Consider the following 18,494-nt stretch of genomic DNA (forward strand, 5'->3'; position numbering starts at 1 on the left):
TACACATACTCACTTCAAGTTGCTGGTCAGATATCAAATTTTATTATTTTTAATGTTTATTTGAGAGAAAGTGTGTGCATGAGTGAGCACGAGTTGGGGAGGGGCAGAGAGAGAGGGAGAGAATCCCAAGCCAACTTGACACTGTCAGTGCAGAACCCACCACCGGGAGCTCTCATGAACCATAAGACCATGACCTGAGTCAAAATCAAGAGATAGATGCTCAACCCACAGAGCCACCCAAACGCCCCCCAAAATAAGTTCTTTTTTTAAGTTTTTAAAAAATTTTTATTTATTTTGAGAGAGAGCGCAAGTGAGAGTAGGGCAGAGAGAGAATCTCAAGAAGGCTCTGCACTCTCAGCACAGAGCCTGACATGGTGCTCAAACTCATGAGCCATGAGATCATGATCTGAGCCAGAGTCAGACACTTGACTGAGTGACCCAGGTGCCCCATGAAGTACCTTTTTAGACTCACTATCTAAACTAGCACACAAACTGTCCCTCCACTGATCCTCTCCATTCTCTTTTTCTACTTTTCTGGTTTGCTTTATAATGCATCATTCTTGACATATGTGTTGCTTTTTGTTCATGTAAGCTCTTTGATGGCAGGGATTTTGCTACTACATTTCAAGTAATTATAATAATGTTTCTCATGTAGAAGGCACTCAAAAAATTTTACTGAGTAAAAAATAAAAAGAACTGTAGATTTAGAGTAACATGGACATTGCCTCTGAAGACTAACTCAAGAGTTCTTCTGGAAGATAATATCACTCTATCCCCCATGGATTTCACCATCTTTACTACAGCTGTTACCATGTCTTCCTAAGATTTCTGCCATAGACTCCTAATTGCTTCCCCCATATTTTTGTTCTTGCTCCCTGCACAAGCCATTCTTCAACTAGCATCCTGCGTCTTTTAAATTAATCAGACCTGTCTTATTGCTGTTTAAAACCTTCCAGTTGTTTCATGTCACTTTGGAGTAAAATTTACACTCTTTACTGTGGTCTGCAGTACTACAGCATGTATGTGCTACCTATTTGAGGACTTCTTTTTTTTTTAACCACTTTCTTACTCACTGTGCTTTAGCTACATTAATGTTTCCCAAACATGCCAAGCTTATTCCCATCTTTTGGCTTTTGCATGGCTACTTCTCTACCCTGGTCAGTCGTCTTCAAGATCCTCACATGTCTGTCTCCTTTACATATAGGTCTCATCGTAAAGGTTACCTCCTCAGAAAGGCCATTACTGTCCACCGAATCCAAAATAGCCTTTCTGTTCACTTTCAGTTTCACACAAAAAAGCTTTTGTTTTATTTATTTATTTTTTATTTTAGAGAGAAATCACACAAGTGGGGGGGGGGGGTGGAGAAAGAGAGAGAGAAAATGAATCTTAAGGAGGCTCCATGCTCAGCACAGAGCCCAATGCAGGCCTCAATCCAATGACCCTGGGATCATGATCTGAGCCAAAATCAAGAGTTGGATGCTCCAACAACTGAGCCACCCACGTGCTCCTCTATTCACTTTTTGGCTTTTGATAAATGTTATGAAGAAAATAATCTTGATTATTAATTTTTAAAATGTTTTTTATTTATGTTTGAGAGACAGAGACAGCATAAGCAGGGTAGGGTCAGATAGAGAGGGAGACCCAGAATATGAAGCAGGCTGCAGGCTCTGAGCTGTCAGCACAGAGCCCGATGCGGAGCTTGAACCCACAAACCGTGAGATCATGACCTGAGCCGAAGCCAGACGCTCAACTGACTGAGTCACCCAGGCACCCCGATTATTAATTTTATTTTGTTTATCTCCTCATGTCTGCATGAGAACAGGAAATTTGTCTTTCTTATCTACTGCTCTATCTTCAGCACCTAGAACCATGCCTAGGACTTCTTAATCACTCATATACTTGAATCAATGAATGAAGATTTGTAATAGCCATCTGGGCACTTCATTAAACGGTAGAATCTCAGGCTTTTCCCATAAGATCAACTTCTTAGGGTTAGATATGTGACCCATGAATTTGCAGTTTAACAAGTAACTCCAGATGATTCTTTCTACTGGGAAAATTTGGAGGATACTGCTTTAACAGAAATATTGCTAAGTGAATGAATGAATAAATGGGAATGATCATTCTGGGAGTTATCTTTTTAACCTTGGTATATTGATATGAATGAGTTGAACACTTCCCAAAGTGTATATACAATAAAACACTAATTACATAAGATGTTTGATGAAAAATGAGTTTGTTTTTCTGATATGTTTAAGAATGCCAAATACTATATTCTTTTGGAGATTAGTTAGGCAGCCATTAGCATATTGAAGGGTCTGAGAAATTAAACACTATAGGAGTCTACTTCACTGTTAAATATATCATTCGGCAAGTTTATTTACCATTTCTGTCCCAAATCACTTTCTCACCAAATCTTTATTAATATACCAAGAAATACACACGGTACAAGAAGTACAGTTGTTGGCGCCCTGCTACCATAGTTTATTCTCTCCATAGTTAGCTGTCGATACAGTTCACTTGCATGACTGATAGTTGACAAAACTGTAAGTCCTAGCAGAAATTACCTATTTTGGCAGAACTGTATTCTAAATATCTTTTTTAAATTACGTTATTATTATAAAAATTCAGATAAGGATCTTTTGACTTTGTTGGGTAGGCTAGAAACATAAAGAACGAATGATTTATTAACTTTCATATGTATTGCTCTACATTTCCATCTTACAGCTAAATTATTTCACCAAGATTTGCCCTATGTTTTTCAGCTATATATTTATTTAAGCCCAGTTAATCACATGTAAATTTTTCTGCATCACTCTGGTCTCATTGCAGTAAGTTCAAAATGTATAAAAGGAGGATAGGCCTTTTCAGATTTTACCTTATTTCAACTTGTTTTCATCCTTGGGTTTCCCCACCACAATAACCACCCATATAGAGCAGAATCTAAATGTGAAATGTTAAAGTAATTGTCCTTGGTTCTATTTTTAATCAGCTTTGCCTAATCTTGAGTCAAAATGGTTTCTTATGGTGCTTAGAAACTTTGGTTTTTTAAAAGTTGTAGTCCAGGGGCACCTGGGTGGCTCAGTTAAGCATCCTACTTTGGCTCAGGTCATGATGTCATGGTTTATGGGTTTGAGCCCTGTGTTGGGCTTTGTGCTGACAGCTCAGAGCCTGAAACCTGCTTCAGATTCTGTCTCCCCCTCTCTGTCCCTCCCCCACTCATGTCAGTTTCTCTCTGTCTCAATAATAAATAAACATTAAAAAAATTTTTTTTAAAAGTTGGAGTCCAGAAAATTAAAGACTGTGTTAAGACTAGTGCTTTCAGGTATTTTGTATCTGAACTAGATTTTCTAAGTGTGTCTAGATGATATAGACAGTAGCATAATAAGCTAATTGTCTTCATGTGTATGCACTTGGTCATGCCTACTTCTTTTTCTAAATAATTGGGCCTAGCAGTTCCTATTATTGATTGCGATTTTTAATGAAATTACTGATTCTATTTTTAATAAAGACTAAAACTGACAGTGACTTTTAGATGCAAGATACAAGCCAGCTTTTATTTGCTTCAAATTCTCTACCAAGAATGGTAGATGAAATGGTAATCAAAGGAAATTCAGAAAAAGGCTATTGCTATGGGCAAACCAAGGGAGATAATTAGGCTCTTCAGAAAATCTATTTACAGAGGCAGTTTTCGCAAGCGAGTACCACCCACAATCATTTTTCTCTTTATTCTCCGAGGCACATGGTAAGAAACTAAATAAAATCTCCACTCTTTACCATTTACCTAGGATAAATTAAATATATTGAGCAAGTGCCCATTTGTAAAACTACTGTATCATTACTATTACAAGGAAATACTTTGATGTCATTTTTCTGATTGCATTTACTTGTGAAAAGGTACATGTTTCTATTTCAATTACTGTTTTGACTGGTAGAATATCACAGGCTTTTGAGTAGAACGTGGTGTGTAACCTTAGTTTATGAAGGCCATCAAATATAAAAATAGTTACATTATTGGCAAGTTCTTTCTATTACAGGAAGTAACTCAGTTTTAAAATAAATGTCATATTGAGTAATGTGTATAGGACAACTCCCAGTCTTCAGCAAACTTGGGTGTGGTAGGTAGGAAACAGGTTAAATGGGAGGGTTCAGACATAAGACAATAGAAAGATGCCCAGACATATCTCAGAGCAGTGTTACCAGGTTGATTACATAATTTGGATTGCGTACTCAGAAACACCCCTCGACTTAAACCCATTCATTAGTTGTGATTTTTACAGGCATGGCTAGTTTCATTTTCTGCGTTCATGAACCTGTTTACTTCTAGATTTGCCCTTGTTTCAAGTTTTACGTACATCATTGGAGTATTCGCAGGTTCTTGGAGCTTAGTCTTCAAATTACCAGATAAGTATCAAGTAAAGGTTACCCTGTATTCCTTCAGTTATAAAAAATTAAAAACAAAAATCTAAGTTGAACTTGTAAGGAACTGTACAAAAGACTTATTTCTATTCTTCTCAAGTACAAGAGGCTGTTCAAAGGAAGAGCCCTGGCTTGATTAGGAAGTGTACATGTGTGCACAGCCTAGAAGGCAAGAAAGTAGATAGTATAGAAGGAGGTAATTTTTAAGAAGAAAATCATTTCTGTTTCCCCCTCTAAAATCATACCTATGCTGCCTGAGTTATATGAGATGTTCTTCTATTCATAGATTCCCTGGCAATTCCAAATTACTTGTTTTAGGCTATTACACTCCATTTTAGGACAAAAAAAGTTAGAATTACAGAATGTCAAGAAGCATGAACATAGGTTCCTAAAAGATGAAGACTATCTCTCTAAGCTTTCTCTTTTGGCAATCACGTACCATGTCTTTGGCCACTTATTATCCAAGCATTCATCTTCTCAACTGTATATATTAAGAGGTTCTCAACTGTGCTTCATCCTAGCATATGTAAAAGGCATTCCCATTAATGACTGCATCTGGGAATCAATCTTTTTTTTTAAATAGTTTTTGGTGACTTTGCTTTTTATTTATTTTTTGATGTGTATTTTTAGGCCAGAGAGAGAAAGCAGGGGAGGGGCAGAAGAGAGAGAGACAGGATCCAGGACAGGCTCCAGGCTCTGAGCTGTCAGCACAAAGTCCACTGCAGGGCTTGAATCTACAAACCGTGAGATCATGACCTGAGCTGAAGTCAGACGCTTAACCGAATGAGCCACCCAGGCACCCCTAGGAATCAGAATCTTGAGAAGGGTTCCTGTATTGTTTTAGGGAGAAAAGAAATGATGCTGATAACTCTTCTCCAACTTTTCCTTTGGAATCACTAGAGTAGATCTAGATGATGACCATAGTTCTTGTGGTTCTAAAATTCTGTGATTCTTTCTCTATTCTTCCTATCTTGCTACCTATATACCTGCTTCTCTGTAATGATAGGGTCCAATTTGTGTGTGTGTGTGTGTGTGTGTGTGTGTGTTATATGTGTGTGTATGAGAGAGGGAGAGACAGAGAGGATCAATCTAAAACACTAATGTACTATAGATCTGCTATTCCTACTTTGTCTTTTGTGCAAACCCATATTGTTTATTTATATGGGAAATAAGATGAGTTTAAATTTTAAAACTGGGAACCCACTTGCTGGTATGTTGGGGAAAATATCTGAGAATATCTCCTTTTCAAAACTAAATTAAGAAAATCTAAAAATATATTTTAAAATGTTCACATAGCATTTGAAACTTTAGTTGTATCAATCAGGCTTCTTTCCTCCTTGATTAGAGTATGTACTGTTCATCAGACCAGAATTTGTTAAGTATTCTGAGTTGTTCTTTCTGTCTGGGATGTTTAAAGTGTTATATTTAATTTTTTGTGAAAAACATATTTATAAACATGATTGGAAATATTATTTGAATTTTGTTTCAAACAGTAATTCTAAATCTTTTTTGCATCTGGGACCTTTTTGACAGTCTGAAGTCTACAAATTCTGTTTCAGAGTAACATTTTTAAATGTGTAAAGTATCACACACACACATAAATACACATATATAGCATTAAACAGAACCCTATTAGGGGTACCTGCATGGTTCAGTTGGTTGAGCATCTGCCTCTTGATTTTAGCTCAGGTCATTAAATCACAGTTCATGAGTTTGAGCTCCGCATCGAGCTCTGTGCTGACAGTGTGGAGCCTGCTTGAGATTCTCTCTCTCTCCCACTCTCTCTCTGCCCCTTCCCCGCTCACACATGCATGCTCTCTCTTTCTCAAGAATAGATTTTTTTATAAAAGAATCCTTTTATATTCAATACAAATATCAAAATATTAAATTTATGATCTCCTAGTATAAGTACTTTTTTATCAATGTATAGAAAAAGATCTAGAAGTCCTTTGATAACTACCATAATTTCAAAGTAGTATTATTGCACCTGAATGGTATTATGAGATATATGCAACAATTATAATGTGCTATGAAAATACCAGGTATTTATTGTTGACAAAATCACAGGTATTTTTATATAGTTTGTTGCTGACATCATACTTGGAGAAAATACTAAACTTCAATTAGAGGTTAGTGAAATAAAGATGTAACTTTTCCCCCATGACTCACAGACCCCCTCATCTAAAATTATTTTTGTTTCCCAGACACACGGAAGCCAGATAGAATCCTCTGTATTCAAGACACTTAATCTTTGCGGAAACTGGAGCTCGAAGTCTTTTCCATATTTAGTTCTTAATGCTTGTCAAGCCTTTAAAATAAACAAGTGGCTAGTTGTTAAATGGTGATTGTCAATATCTCTTGCATTAGGAATTTGGCTTATTGCCACTAATTTTATTACAGATTACGGAAGAAACATATTTATAAAAGCTGTTTAGTTATTTTATCCTGAAGTCAAATCAGGACATATCTAGTAGAGAGTGCTTCACTTATGTCTTGACTTTGAGCTGCTATGTATGGTCTTCAGTCCCTTTGTCATTAAAGAGAAAATGTAACCCATGTCGTAAGCCCCGAATCATCCTTCTACTTTATGGAACTACTTTTGCTTGGCCAAATTTGTGTGATTATTTTGTTAGTTTACTTTTTTCTCCTTGTTTCTTATTCATTGGAATTACACAGGATTTGTTCTTCTGCCTCTGCCTTATTTCACTTGGCATATTTTCAAGGTTTGTCCATGTTGTAGCATGGATATGAACTTTGTTTCCTCTTTATGGCTGAATAATACCCCATTGTATGTATATACCACATACCCGTTTACCCATTGAAGGATACCTGGGTTGTTTCCACTTTGGCTAATGAAAACAATGCTGCTACACACATTGTCATGTAAATACCTGTTTCAGTTCCTGTTTTCAGTTCTTTTGAGTATATATCTAAGAGTGGATTTGTTGGGTCACCTGGTAATTCTGTTAGTTAACTTTTGAAAGAAGTTGTGTGATTATTGTTTATAAATAGTTTATTTTTATTATCCATTCTTTAATGTTTTCTGAGCACTAAAGTTTTGGGTTTTGGGTTTTGGGTTTGTGGGTTTTTTTGTTTTTGTTTGTTTGTTTTTTGCTTATTTCCTTGGTTGACTTTTGTTGCTGATTTTTAAGAAATTATTTGTTTTGGTCATTCATTTTTTTCTTTTCTTTTCAATTGTTTGTTTTTCAGACCCGAGTCAGAACTCCATCACAGGGGAGCACAGCCAGCTGTTAGGTATAGTATTACTATGGGATCGACTTTCTCTGAAGTCACCCTTTTCCTGCTTGTACTAACAGACATTACTCCCACTTCTCATTCTGCTTTCTCTCCTTTTCTGCTTTTCACTTCTCAACACTTTTTCCTGCTATTTCTAGTCCTAACTTGGTAAGTTTTAGGAAACTACTTGTAAAATTGATTGTTAAGCTTCAGTGTAGTCACATATGAAAGTAATTTACATGGTTCTGTTTTAACAAAAAAACTGTAAATTTTGAGCTTCTTTTTTCCAAGATAATTTTGTCAAGAAGATACTATAATTATAATAGCTTGGGCTTGGCAGCTACTTTGCCCTTTTTATTATTTTTCTTGGTCTTTTAATCACCTTCATTTTAATTACTGAAGTTGTAGACGTTGATGTTCCAATATTAAATAAGTTTTGGAAATAAATTTATTTCTTCTAGTTATATACTTAAATTTCAGTAAGCTTGTAATTTAACAGGTATTTCACAGCATCTCAAGACTGGTAAAAATTTAACATAGAGAAATGAAACATGCTCCAGTGAGGAATTCAGACAATAAAAAGTATATGTAAAGAAAGTAAAGTCCTCTAAAGTATCTCTTCTCTCTGCCACCTCACCTCTGTCCCCTGAGGTACTTTCTCTAGAAATTCTTAATGATACATTATTATCTATCTTCTTTCCTTTTCTCTCCATGGAGTTATACTCTACAGACTGTGAGTTCCTTTCTTTTACTTAACGTTTTACCTTGGGGCATTTCAGTACATAAAGATTTGCCTTATTTCTCTGTCATAGAATGGTCTTCCACTGTATTCCGATGGCCAGTTCCCTATTCTTGAGCATTAATTTCCAGGTGTTTTACTATTAAAAATTACGTTACAGGGAACGTCTTGTACTTATATACTCTTGCAATTTCATCGCCAGTATATTTTTGAAGGGAAAATTCCTAACAGTATAATTCCTTGGTCAAAGGGAATAATACCTGTCTTCAAAAGGATACATCAACTTAGGCTTCCACGAGTTAGAGTATGGAGGCGTACCTGGGCTCCCTATCATAAAAAGTAGATACTAATCTTAAAATTTTGTCTTTCCCTAGATGAAGATGGCATGTCTAGTTTTTATTTGTACATCTTTAATTCTGAATGAGGTCAAGTGCTTTTTAAATACACTGACAGCCATTTTGTATGTGTGTGTGTGCCTTTTGATTTCAGGCTTGTTTTTTGTTGTTAGACTTTTTGTTTGATGTTGTTTTGTTTTTATTGAAGTATAATTAACACACTTTGTTCTCTTAATTTCAGGCATATACCATATTGATTGGGCAATGCTATGCATTGTTCAGTACTCACCACCATAAGTGTAGTCACCATCTGTCACCATACAACATTATTACAGTATTATTGACTATATTTCTTATGCTGTACTATTCATCTCCATGACTTACTTGTTTTATAACAGGAGGTTTTTATCAATCTCTTTTTTTTCCTATTAAAAAAAACTTAGAGGCACCTGGATGGGTCAGTCGGTTAAGTGTCCTCCTTCAGCTCAGGCCATGATGTCATGGTTTGTGAGTTTGAGCCTTGTGTCAGGCTCTCTGCTGTTAGCACAGAGTCCACTTTGGAGCCTCTGTCCCCCTTTCTCTCTGCCCCACCCCCTGCCCCAGTTTGCACTCTCTCCTCTCAAAATACATAAATAAAACTTCTAAAATGTCCAAATTTTTAATCTTTTTAAAATTTGAATGTAGTTGATGCAATGTTACATTAGTGTCAGCTGTGCAACATAGTGATTCAGCTTCTCTATTATGCTATTAATCCCCTTTGTCTCACTTATCCCCTCACCCACCTCCTCTCTGGCAACAACATTTGTTCTTTGTTTTTAAAGGTCTTTTTGTTTCTTTGCTTTCTGTTTATACACCGCATGTAAGTGGAATCGTGTAGTATTTGTTTTTCTTCGCCTGACTTTACTTAGCCTTAGCCTCACGTCCTGTGGGTCCACCCCTGTCGTTGCACATGGCAGCATCTCATGCTTCTTTATGGATGAATATTCCATTATACATGTATGCCACATCCTCATTCATTCATTTATCAATAGAAACTAATGAAGTGGATAGTCAAGGGAGTTGGTATCATTCCAGTGTAAGCTGGATTTTGTTTTCATTGAAGCATTTGAAGCAAACGATAGTAAACAAATTGTGGGCAAAAAGAAATAGTATGTGATTGTGGAAAAAGACTTCTCTTTGTATTAGCTAAAAACCCTAATATCTGCTAAGAGTCTACTTCAGACATTACTCTCTTTTAGCAACCTACATTTCCATTCAATTTTAAACAAAACTGGGAATGTGTCCAGAGCCTTCTGGCTAGATTCTCAGGTGAGTTCATCCTGCTATCCTGGGTCCTCCCTCCAAGGTTCATTAGATAAGATTATATTCTTTCTTCTCATGCTCTTTTTTTTTTTTTAATGTTTATTTTAGAGAGACCCAACTGAGAGAGTATGAGCAAGGGAGGGGCATAGAGAGAGGAAGGCACAGAATCTGAAGCAGGCTCCAGGCTCTGAGCTGTCAGCACAGAGCACAATCACAATATGGGGCTTGAGCCTACAAACCGCGAGATCATGACCTGAGCCAAAATCAGAAGTTCAACCAATTGAGCCACCCAGACACCCCTTCTCATGCTCTTAATAACAGCATCTTCTGTACCCCACCCTGAGTTAATTTTTTTTTCTTTTTTCTCTTTTCCTTTCCTTTCCTTTTTGTAAGCTCTACACCTTATGTGAGGCTTGAACTTATGACCCCAAGATCAGGAGTCATATGCTCTACTGATTGAGTCAGTCAGGTGCCCCTTTGAGTATCTTTGTTTAAGCTACACCCTCAAAATCCTTGAAAGTTTGATTTATTTAAAAGAAAAAAGTTTGCAAAAGATAGAAAGATGATTTTTTTGTTATACTTTCTAACCATCTTATAGTTCCTCAGAAAGAGCATTGGTAGTTGGAATTAAAATCTTGCCAGCTCTCTATAAAAATCTTGGCTTAGGGGCACCTGGTAGCCTAGGTCCATGAAGCATGTGACTCTTGATCTCAGGGTTGTGAGTTTTCAGACCTTCTAAATGTTCTTCCTGTCAGTAGGGTGCAGTTATTTTAATGTATCTGTTGTTCCCACTGACTCATCAGATCTCTTACAAAACCTACGGTTAGGCTAAGGAGATTGATAGAAGAGTGAAACTGCTGTTGTGAGAAATAATTAAGCTGTAATGAATTTTTCTGAGTATATGCATGTATACTTTTTAATTTAAAACATTTTAAAGCAAAACATAAGCAAGTAAGCAAATGAGTGGTGGGCCCTGGCATTTTTACAATTTTAACCAAACATTCAAGGAAAAATAATTCCTCTTCTACAGTTTCTCCCAAGGAACAAAAAACAAATACTTCCCAACTCAGTTTGAGAATTGCATAACTTTGATACCAAAACTTAACAATGCCAGTATTAGACAAGTATGGGCCAGTTTCACTTATGAATACAGATACAGATGTCCTAAATGAAATATGTACAATCTAAATCAAACAGTATATTTTTCTAAATTACTCGTGTGACCAGACTGGGTTTCTGCTAGAAATTCATTATTGCCTTACCATTAAAAATCAATTTTTATAATTCAGTGTGTTAACAAAAGGAGATTAAAGGCTTAATCATTTGAAATATATCCAATATTTAAATTCATGAGTCATATTGAGACTTTAAAAAACTAGTTAGTCATCATTGGAGTATTCTAGTGAACCAAGTTGGTTAATAAAGGGAAAGAATGAAGTATTTGTCTTGCTTTTAACTATATTAATGGGTAACCAAATAGTTTATTAGAGGGAATATCTCTTTATAAAAGCATTTCAGCTAGTAAGTTAAGAAAGATTAATAGAAAAGAATATCACCATTTTGTAATTCCTCATAAATTAATGGATCTAGGTATTAATCACCAACAGTTGCTAGTATCTCAGGAAGAAAACCAGATGATCTATACCTTCTGACAGAACATCAAAATGCCACTGCGGATGAGTTTTCTTATATCTTGCTTAAAAATACTGAATGTGGCTAAGCCTCTAGACTAATTAGCAATTTATAGGAACTACAAAAACAGAACAACATTTAAACAACATTGTATGGATGTCATCATCAAAATCAGAAACTCTACTGAACACAGGACATGGTTTCTTCAACAAATAAATAGTGAGGAAAAAGAGAGTAGACTCTTAGGAGATACAGCAATCAATCATAATGCATGCTTCTTACTTGGCTACTGGTTGAAATAAACTATAAAGTCAAAAACATAATTTGTAACATTTGAGACAACCTTTTATGTTCACACAGTGCATAGTTCAGACCGAAGCCTGTGCTAAGGAAAATTAAGTACATTTACTGCTCTTGTTCTGCCTAGCCCAGACCAGCAAACATCATTTGACAAGATCAGGAGACTAAGGGAGGAATCTGAGATTTATTTATCTTAATCCCAAATTGTAGGATAAGTGGCAAGTCATAAAAGCAGCATATAGAGGTAATAGCTGCACAAGAATAAAGTTTTTATAAAGAGCAAGACATTTGATATATATTTTCTGTTTACATAAAAAAATATGCCATAAAAAAATAGAAATCTGAAAGCTGTAGTAGAATCAATGGCATGTATATCAGTTTTTGACTTGTGCAGTGAAACGCCAGTAAGTTCCCAGTAATGTCAGCATTATCTGGATAGTAAAATGAGGAAAAACAAAACATAGGGATCTGTTGGGCTGTTTAATTGATAGCTGTTCTGAGGCCAGTGTCAGTAGGTGTCCTTCAAAGGAATCCTTTTAGAATTCTGGATAATCTTAAAACGGCCCTAGGACATGCATTTGGTTCTTAGTTTCTGCGAGTAAAACTTATTTGCTATTCAGAAACTCTAGGGCTTTTATTTCATTTGGAATTTCCTGGGGTTACAGTAAAGACCCAGACTTCTGAAAGGCTGTACTTTTGAAACAACATGATTTCCCACCAAGAAACTGAGATCAAGAATTGATCCTTGCCTTTCAGTTAACCATTTCTGATGAGAACTTTGTTCCTTGCCTAGAAAGCCTCTATCTTTCGTGATTGACCAGGATCTCTACGGGCCCTTGCATTCCTACCACCACCACAGGTAGACCCTGATAAGATAATCTTGGAAGCAGGGTGCCTGGGTGACTCAGTCAGTTAAGCATCTGACTTTAGCTCAGGTCATGATCTCCCAGTTCGTGAGTTTGAGCCCCACATCAGGCTCTGTGCTGTCAGCTCAGAGCCTGGAACCTGCTTTAGATTCTATGTCTCCTGCTCTCTCTGCTCATGCTCTGTCTCTCTCTGTCTCAAAAATAAATAATTTTTTAAAAAAGATAATCTTGGAGGCATCACTGGCTTCATAAATGTAGGCAGTCTCCAGGGATATTTCTTCCATCTCAAAATAAACAAGCAAATGGAAGTTGGACCAAAAATATCCAGGACCAAAGTGTCTAAAAGTTAAGGTGGTCGTACTTGAAACTTGAGACCGCAGAAGCCCCGAAAGAGGTGCCAGGGCTGCAGCAAGGGGAGCCAGAGCTGTTAGGATGTGGCTTGGACGAGTAGGCAGCAGAATGGGGGAGGGTTGTTCTGAAGCCAGATTTTTATAGCAACAATATTGTGACTCTTGAACCAGCAGGGAAGTAGCATGTTGGATCTAGGATTCTTACTCACGTAACCCTTAAGGGATAAAGTGGTTCTGAGTCTGGGATACAAAACTTTCAAATGCTTTAATCAGTAAAGGGTGCAGTTAGAAAGATGAGCATACTACTCAGAAATGAAAGACTATTTTTAGAGAGGAGAACAAATGGAGTGTGTAGAAAAGAAAAAGTAGTTATTGATACAAAAAATAAAATTAATGGGTTATAAACAGGTAAAAGAGGTTTGTGAACAGACCAAAAGGAAAACTACACCTAGACATATGTTAATGATGCTGCAGAACACCTAAGATCTTGAAATCCACCAGAGAGAAAGTACAGATCCTCAGCAGAACAGCAGAATGACAGAGTTCTCCATAGCAAAACAGATAGCAAATGATGTCTTAAAGTGTTTATTATCCTAGAATTGTGCTTGGCAAGATACTCAGTAATAATTAGGACAAAATACAGGCAACCGTTGCTGAATAAAAGCCAAGAATGTTTCTCACCACAAGACTTGCTCTAAGCTAATGGTTTACAACTGAGGACAATTTTGTCCCCCTGGGGACATTTGGAAAATGTTTGAAGACTTTTTTGATTGTTACTGCTGGAGATGCTACTGTCATCTAGTGACTAGCGGCAAGGGATGCTCTTAAACAACCTGCAATGTACTGGACATCCCCCACAACAAATACTTATGTGGCCTTGAAATTTCATGGCGCTGAGTTTGAGAAACTCTAAAGGAATTCTAAAGAAGGGACCCCAAGTAAAAGGGGAAATGATCCCAGAAGACCAGTAGTCTGAAATGCAACAAAGAATATTGGACAAATAAAGTGGCATGTGGACCTTGACCCAAGTCAGTGTTGTCTCTCTGAAATATTTTTAGTGTCTTATTTGTGTAGTAAAATAAGCTACGAGAAATACTGGGGAGGACAGTAATATTATGTGAATCAGAGGAGACAGTTGAAACTGAAGTGTTCAAAAGTGTTTGTGTTGTTTGGGAGGATGACAGATTATTGTTTAAACTCACGGGACAGTTTAAATAAAATTCCTGGTAAAATTTCAGAGGTAGTTACTGAAATAAATAGAATGTGGAAACTCCAAAAGAAGAAAGAGAACAAGTAGAACAAGGGGGAAAAAAAAATCCAGGGAGAGGGGCGCCTGGATGGCTCATTTGCTTAAGCGTCTGACTTCAGCTCAGGTCATGGTCTTACAGCTCATGAGTTCGAGCCCTGAGTAGGGCTCAGCACTAACAAGCTCAGAGCCTGGACCTGCTTCACATTCTGTGTCTGTCTCTTCTCTCTGCCTCTCCCCTGCTTGTGCTCTCTCTCGCTCTCATGCTCTCTCTCAAAAATAAATAAATGAACTTGAAAGAAAGCAAGAGGAAGAAAATGAGAATGAGTCATAAATAAAAGACCAAATAGAAATTTTAAAATCCTATCTTTCCAACCACTCTCTCCTTTCCTTACTCTGTTTCAGCCATGTTACTCATTCTGTTTTATGACTGCATTAAGATTGTTTCTGCTTTAGGATTTTTGATAATTACTATTCCATCTGCTTGAAATGCAGGCTTTTCCTGAACATCCTATGCCCAGGGCGTGCAACAGCCAGCTCCTACCACCTCATGAGAACTAATTGTCTGCATCTCTTCCCAAAACCATGCTCAGTGACTTCACATTAGTAGTTTATTTTTTAAATTTTATCAATTTAATTGTGAGAGAGGGCACAGGAGCAGGAGAGAGGGCAGGAAAGAGAGAGATTTTTTTTTTTTGGAGAGGGAGAGAGAATCTTTAGCCGACTCCATATCCAGCATGGAGCTCTTTCTCAAAACTGCGCGATGATGACTGAGCTGAAATCAAGAGTCAGATGCTCAACCAATGAGCCACCCAGATGCCCCAACACATGAGTATTTTAAAATTGTCATGTGTGAGTATTTACACTATGGAAATTGACAATCACTATAAATCAGTTTTGTGTGTGCGTGTTTAACTCTGTCTTCTGTGACTTCATATACACCCAATGAAAGCAACATCTTTAAAACTGCTCTGTCTATGGCTATATCCCTAGGACCTAGAACAGTGCCTGGCACATCATAAGAACTTAATAAATGTGGGGTGCCTGGGTGGCACAAGTTGAATGTCCAACTCTTGATTTTGGCTCAGGTCATGATCTCACACTTCATGAGTTCAAGCCCCACATCGGGCTCTGTCCTGGTAGCACAGAGCCTGCTTGGGATTCTCTCTCTCCCTCTGTGCCTGCCCCTTCCCTGCTCATGCACACTGTCTCTCCCAAAACAAATAAAAAATTTAAAAACCTAATAAATGTTTAGTGAATTAATTGAATAAATGGATTACTAAAAAGTGGTAATAATTTTAAGCTGTGTCATTCTCTCTTTAGAATTTTCTGGAGCCGTTAGAGAGAATTACATTTTCTTTTTCTTTTTCCTTAATGTTCATTTATTTACTTTGAGAGGAAAAAAAATGTGTGTGTACACAAGAGAGGAGTAGAGAGCGAGAGAGACAAATCCCAAGCAGGCTCCACTCTATCATTTTCCTCTTTTTTTTTTTTTAAGTAACTTTTTATTGTGGAAATTTCCAACGGTATAGAAAAGTCGAACAGCACAGTGAACCTCCATGAAGCCACCCATCATTCAGTTTCAACAATATTGAGAATCTGTTTTCAAGCCCCACCTAATTTTTTCCTGGAATATCTTAAAGAAAATTCCAGACATCACATGATTTTATTTACTTTTAAAAAAAAACCAGTTTATATTTAAATTTCTCTGCTTCAGAGTTGCTGGTGTTGTTGTTTACATTTGATTAGAGTCAGGATTCTAACAAGTTTCACACCTTGTATTTGGTTGGTATGGCATTTTAAGTCTCAATTATGAATTCGTCTTTTTTAGTTTGTGCCATTTATTTATTGAATAAGTCATATTATTTGTTATGTAGAATGCCTCACATTCTGAATGTGATGATTGCAGCATCTTTGTGGTGATGTTTAGCATGTTCCTCCTCTGCTTTGTTTCGTTTTTGTGAACTGATAGATTTAAGAGGCTTGACTAGATTCAACTTCCATTCTTTAGGTCAGAATACATCATAGGTTGCACAGGGTACTTTTTATTGTACTACATTAGGGGATTGTGTCATCCACTTTTAGCAATGTTAACATTGATCATTGAGTTTCAGATCACCTTGATCCATCCATTATAAAGTTGTCTTAGCCTTTCATCTAATGGTTTTAGCAACCATTGATGATGATTGCCTAGATCCATTATTTCATTAGGGGTTGAAAATTGGTCATTTTTTTCTAATTATTCCATCTGCATTTAAAATTTTTTTAACTTAAATTTCAGTTAACCTACAGTGTTATATTAGTTTCAGGTGTACAATATAGTGATTCAACAATTTTATATATTACTCAGTTCTCATGATAAGTGTACTTGTATTTAATTTTTAATTTTATCTGTTTATTTTGTGAGAGAGAGAGAGAGAGGCAGAGTGAGAATCCCAGGAGGGTCTGTGCCATCAGTGCAGAGCCTGGGCAGTGCAGGGCTTGATCTCACAAACCATGAAATTATGACTTGAGCTGAGATCAAGAGTTAGACCCTTAATGGACTGAGCCACCCAGATACCTCATGATGAGTGTACTCTTAATCCCCTTCGTCTGTCTCACCCATCCCCCCTACCCACATCCCCTGTGGTAACCACTAGTTCTCTATAGTAAAGAGTCTGTGTTTTGGTTTCTCTCTCTCTCTCTTTTCCCCTATGCTTGTTTGTTTTGTTTTTTAATTCTGCATTTATTAGCTCAAAAGTTTCTATAATGAAGAAATTTTCTTTAACTTTTTTATTACCTGGAAATACAGTTGGTACAGCAAAGGTAGGATAATTGCTTGGTTCTTTCCATTAATTGTTTTTCAGATATGTTGTTTTCTTAGTAACTCTGCAAAGGTGACTAGTTTGTTTTTTTTTAAATGTTTTATTTATTTTTGATACAGAGAGAGACAGAGCATGAGAGGGGGAGGGGCAGAGAGAGAAGGAGACACAGAACCTGAAGCAGGCTCCAGGCTCTGAGCTAGCTGTCAGCACAGAGCCTGACGCGGGGCTCGAACCCACGAAGGTGAGATCTGACCTGAGCCGAAGTCGGAGGCTTAACCGACTGAGCCACCCAGGCGCCCCTAGTTTTTTTTAATATATTGGATATTTCACATATTTACTTTTCAGTTTATTGCATTATTTATTTTTAGTGCTCATACTATCCCATTTTTAGCCAGTGGGGACCCCATCATGTCCTTTAGCATGATGCAATTATTCTTAAAGCTTGTCGGCTGTTTCCCAAACTTATATTTAAGGTTATAGGACTTTAAATTAATTTCTTTAAATTTTATATTAGTATCTGTTTCCTCAGTATTTAAAGTATTAGTTCTTAATGACATTTCCATATTTTTTATTTTCTCTATTCTATCCTACAAGCTGATTATACAACTTAATACAGAAACAAAGCTAAGAAAGTACTCAACACAAACTCTACTGTCTTAGGGAAGCCAGTCTCTTTCTCTCTTTTTTCTTTATAGCTAGTTCACCAAATTCTTGTGGGGTACTTGTTTTAACATTTAAAAAAAGCATGTGGTAAGAGTTTGTAGAAAAATAATTCTTGGTTACATGACCTAATGTCATATTTTTAACTAATATCATTTATAAAAGGTTGGACAGATCTGTAAGTAGAGGGCTTTTACTGTCATTATTTAACAGCAGTAGTGTATAAAGGTCTTATATACTTAGTACTCAATAAGTACTTTTTAAAAATTTTATTCTAGATTTGGATCTCTATAGGCTAGAATCCTAAAAGAATAGTGTTTCCAGAGGTCTTGGTATTAAGGAAAGAAATGACCCATGTTTACCTCTTGGAGATTTATTTTTGCTCCTTTTCTAGAGGGAGCCACGTTCTCCAAGCAATGCTAATTGAGTTCTCCCATCTCAGATTAAAGGTCAAATATGAGGGGGGCACCTGGGTGGCTCAGTCAGTTAGGCATCCAACTTTGGCCCAGGTTGTGATCCTGCGTTTGGTGGGTTCGAGCCCCACGTTGCGCTCTGTGCTGACAGCCTGGAGCCTGCTTCAGATTCTGTGTCTCCCTCTCTCTCT

General features: G+C 36.8%; 1 protein-coding gene across 5 annotated transcripts in view; it reads left to right on the plus strand.

Annotated features, from left to right (window-relative positions):
* SLC12A6 (solute carrier family 12 member 6) overlaps nt 1-18,494 on the plus strand; it is an 86,737-nt gene that overhangs the window by 38,674 nt on the left and 29,569 nt on the right. For all 5 annotated transcript variants that reach the window (XM_029952626.1, XM_029952625.1, XM_029952623.1 and 2 more), the window contains exon 2: nt 7,630-7,674. In XM_029952626.1, coding sequence (XP_029808486.1) covers nt 7,630-7,674 — 45 coding nt within the window. The remainder of the gene's footprint in view (nt 1-7,629; nt 7,675-18,494) is intronic.

Source organism: Suricata suricatta, chromosome 9, assembly GCF_006229205.1.
Source record: "Suricata suricatta isolate VVHF042 chromosome 9, meerkat_22Aug2017_6uvM2_HiC, whole genome shotgun sequence".
NCBI lineage: Eukaryota > Metazoa > Chordata > Mammalia > Carnivora > Herpestidae > Suricata > Suricata suricatta.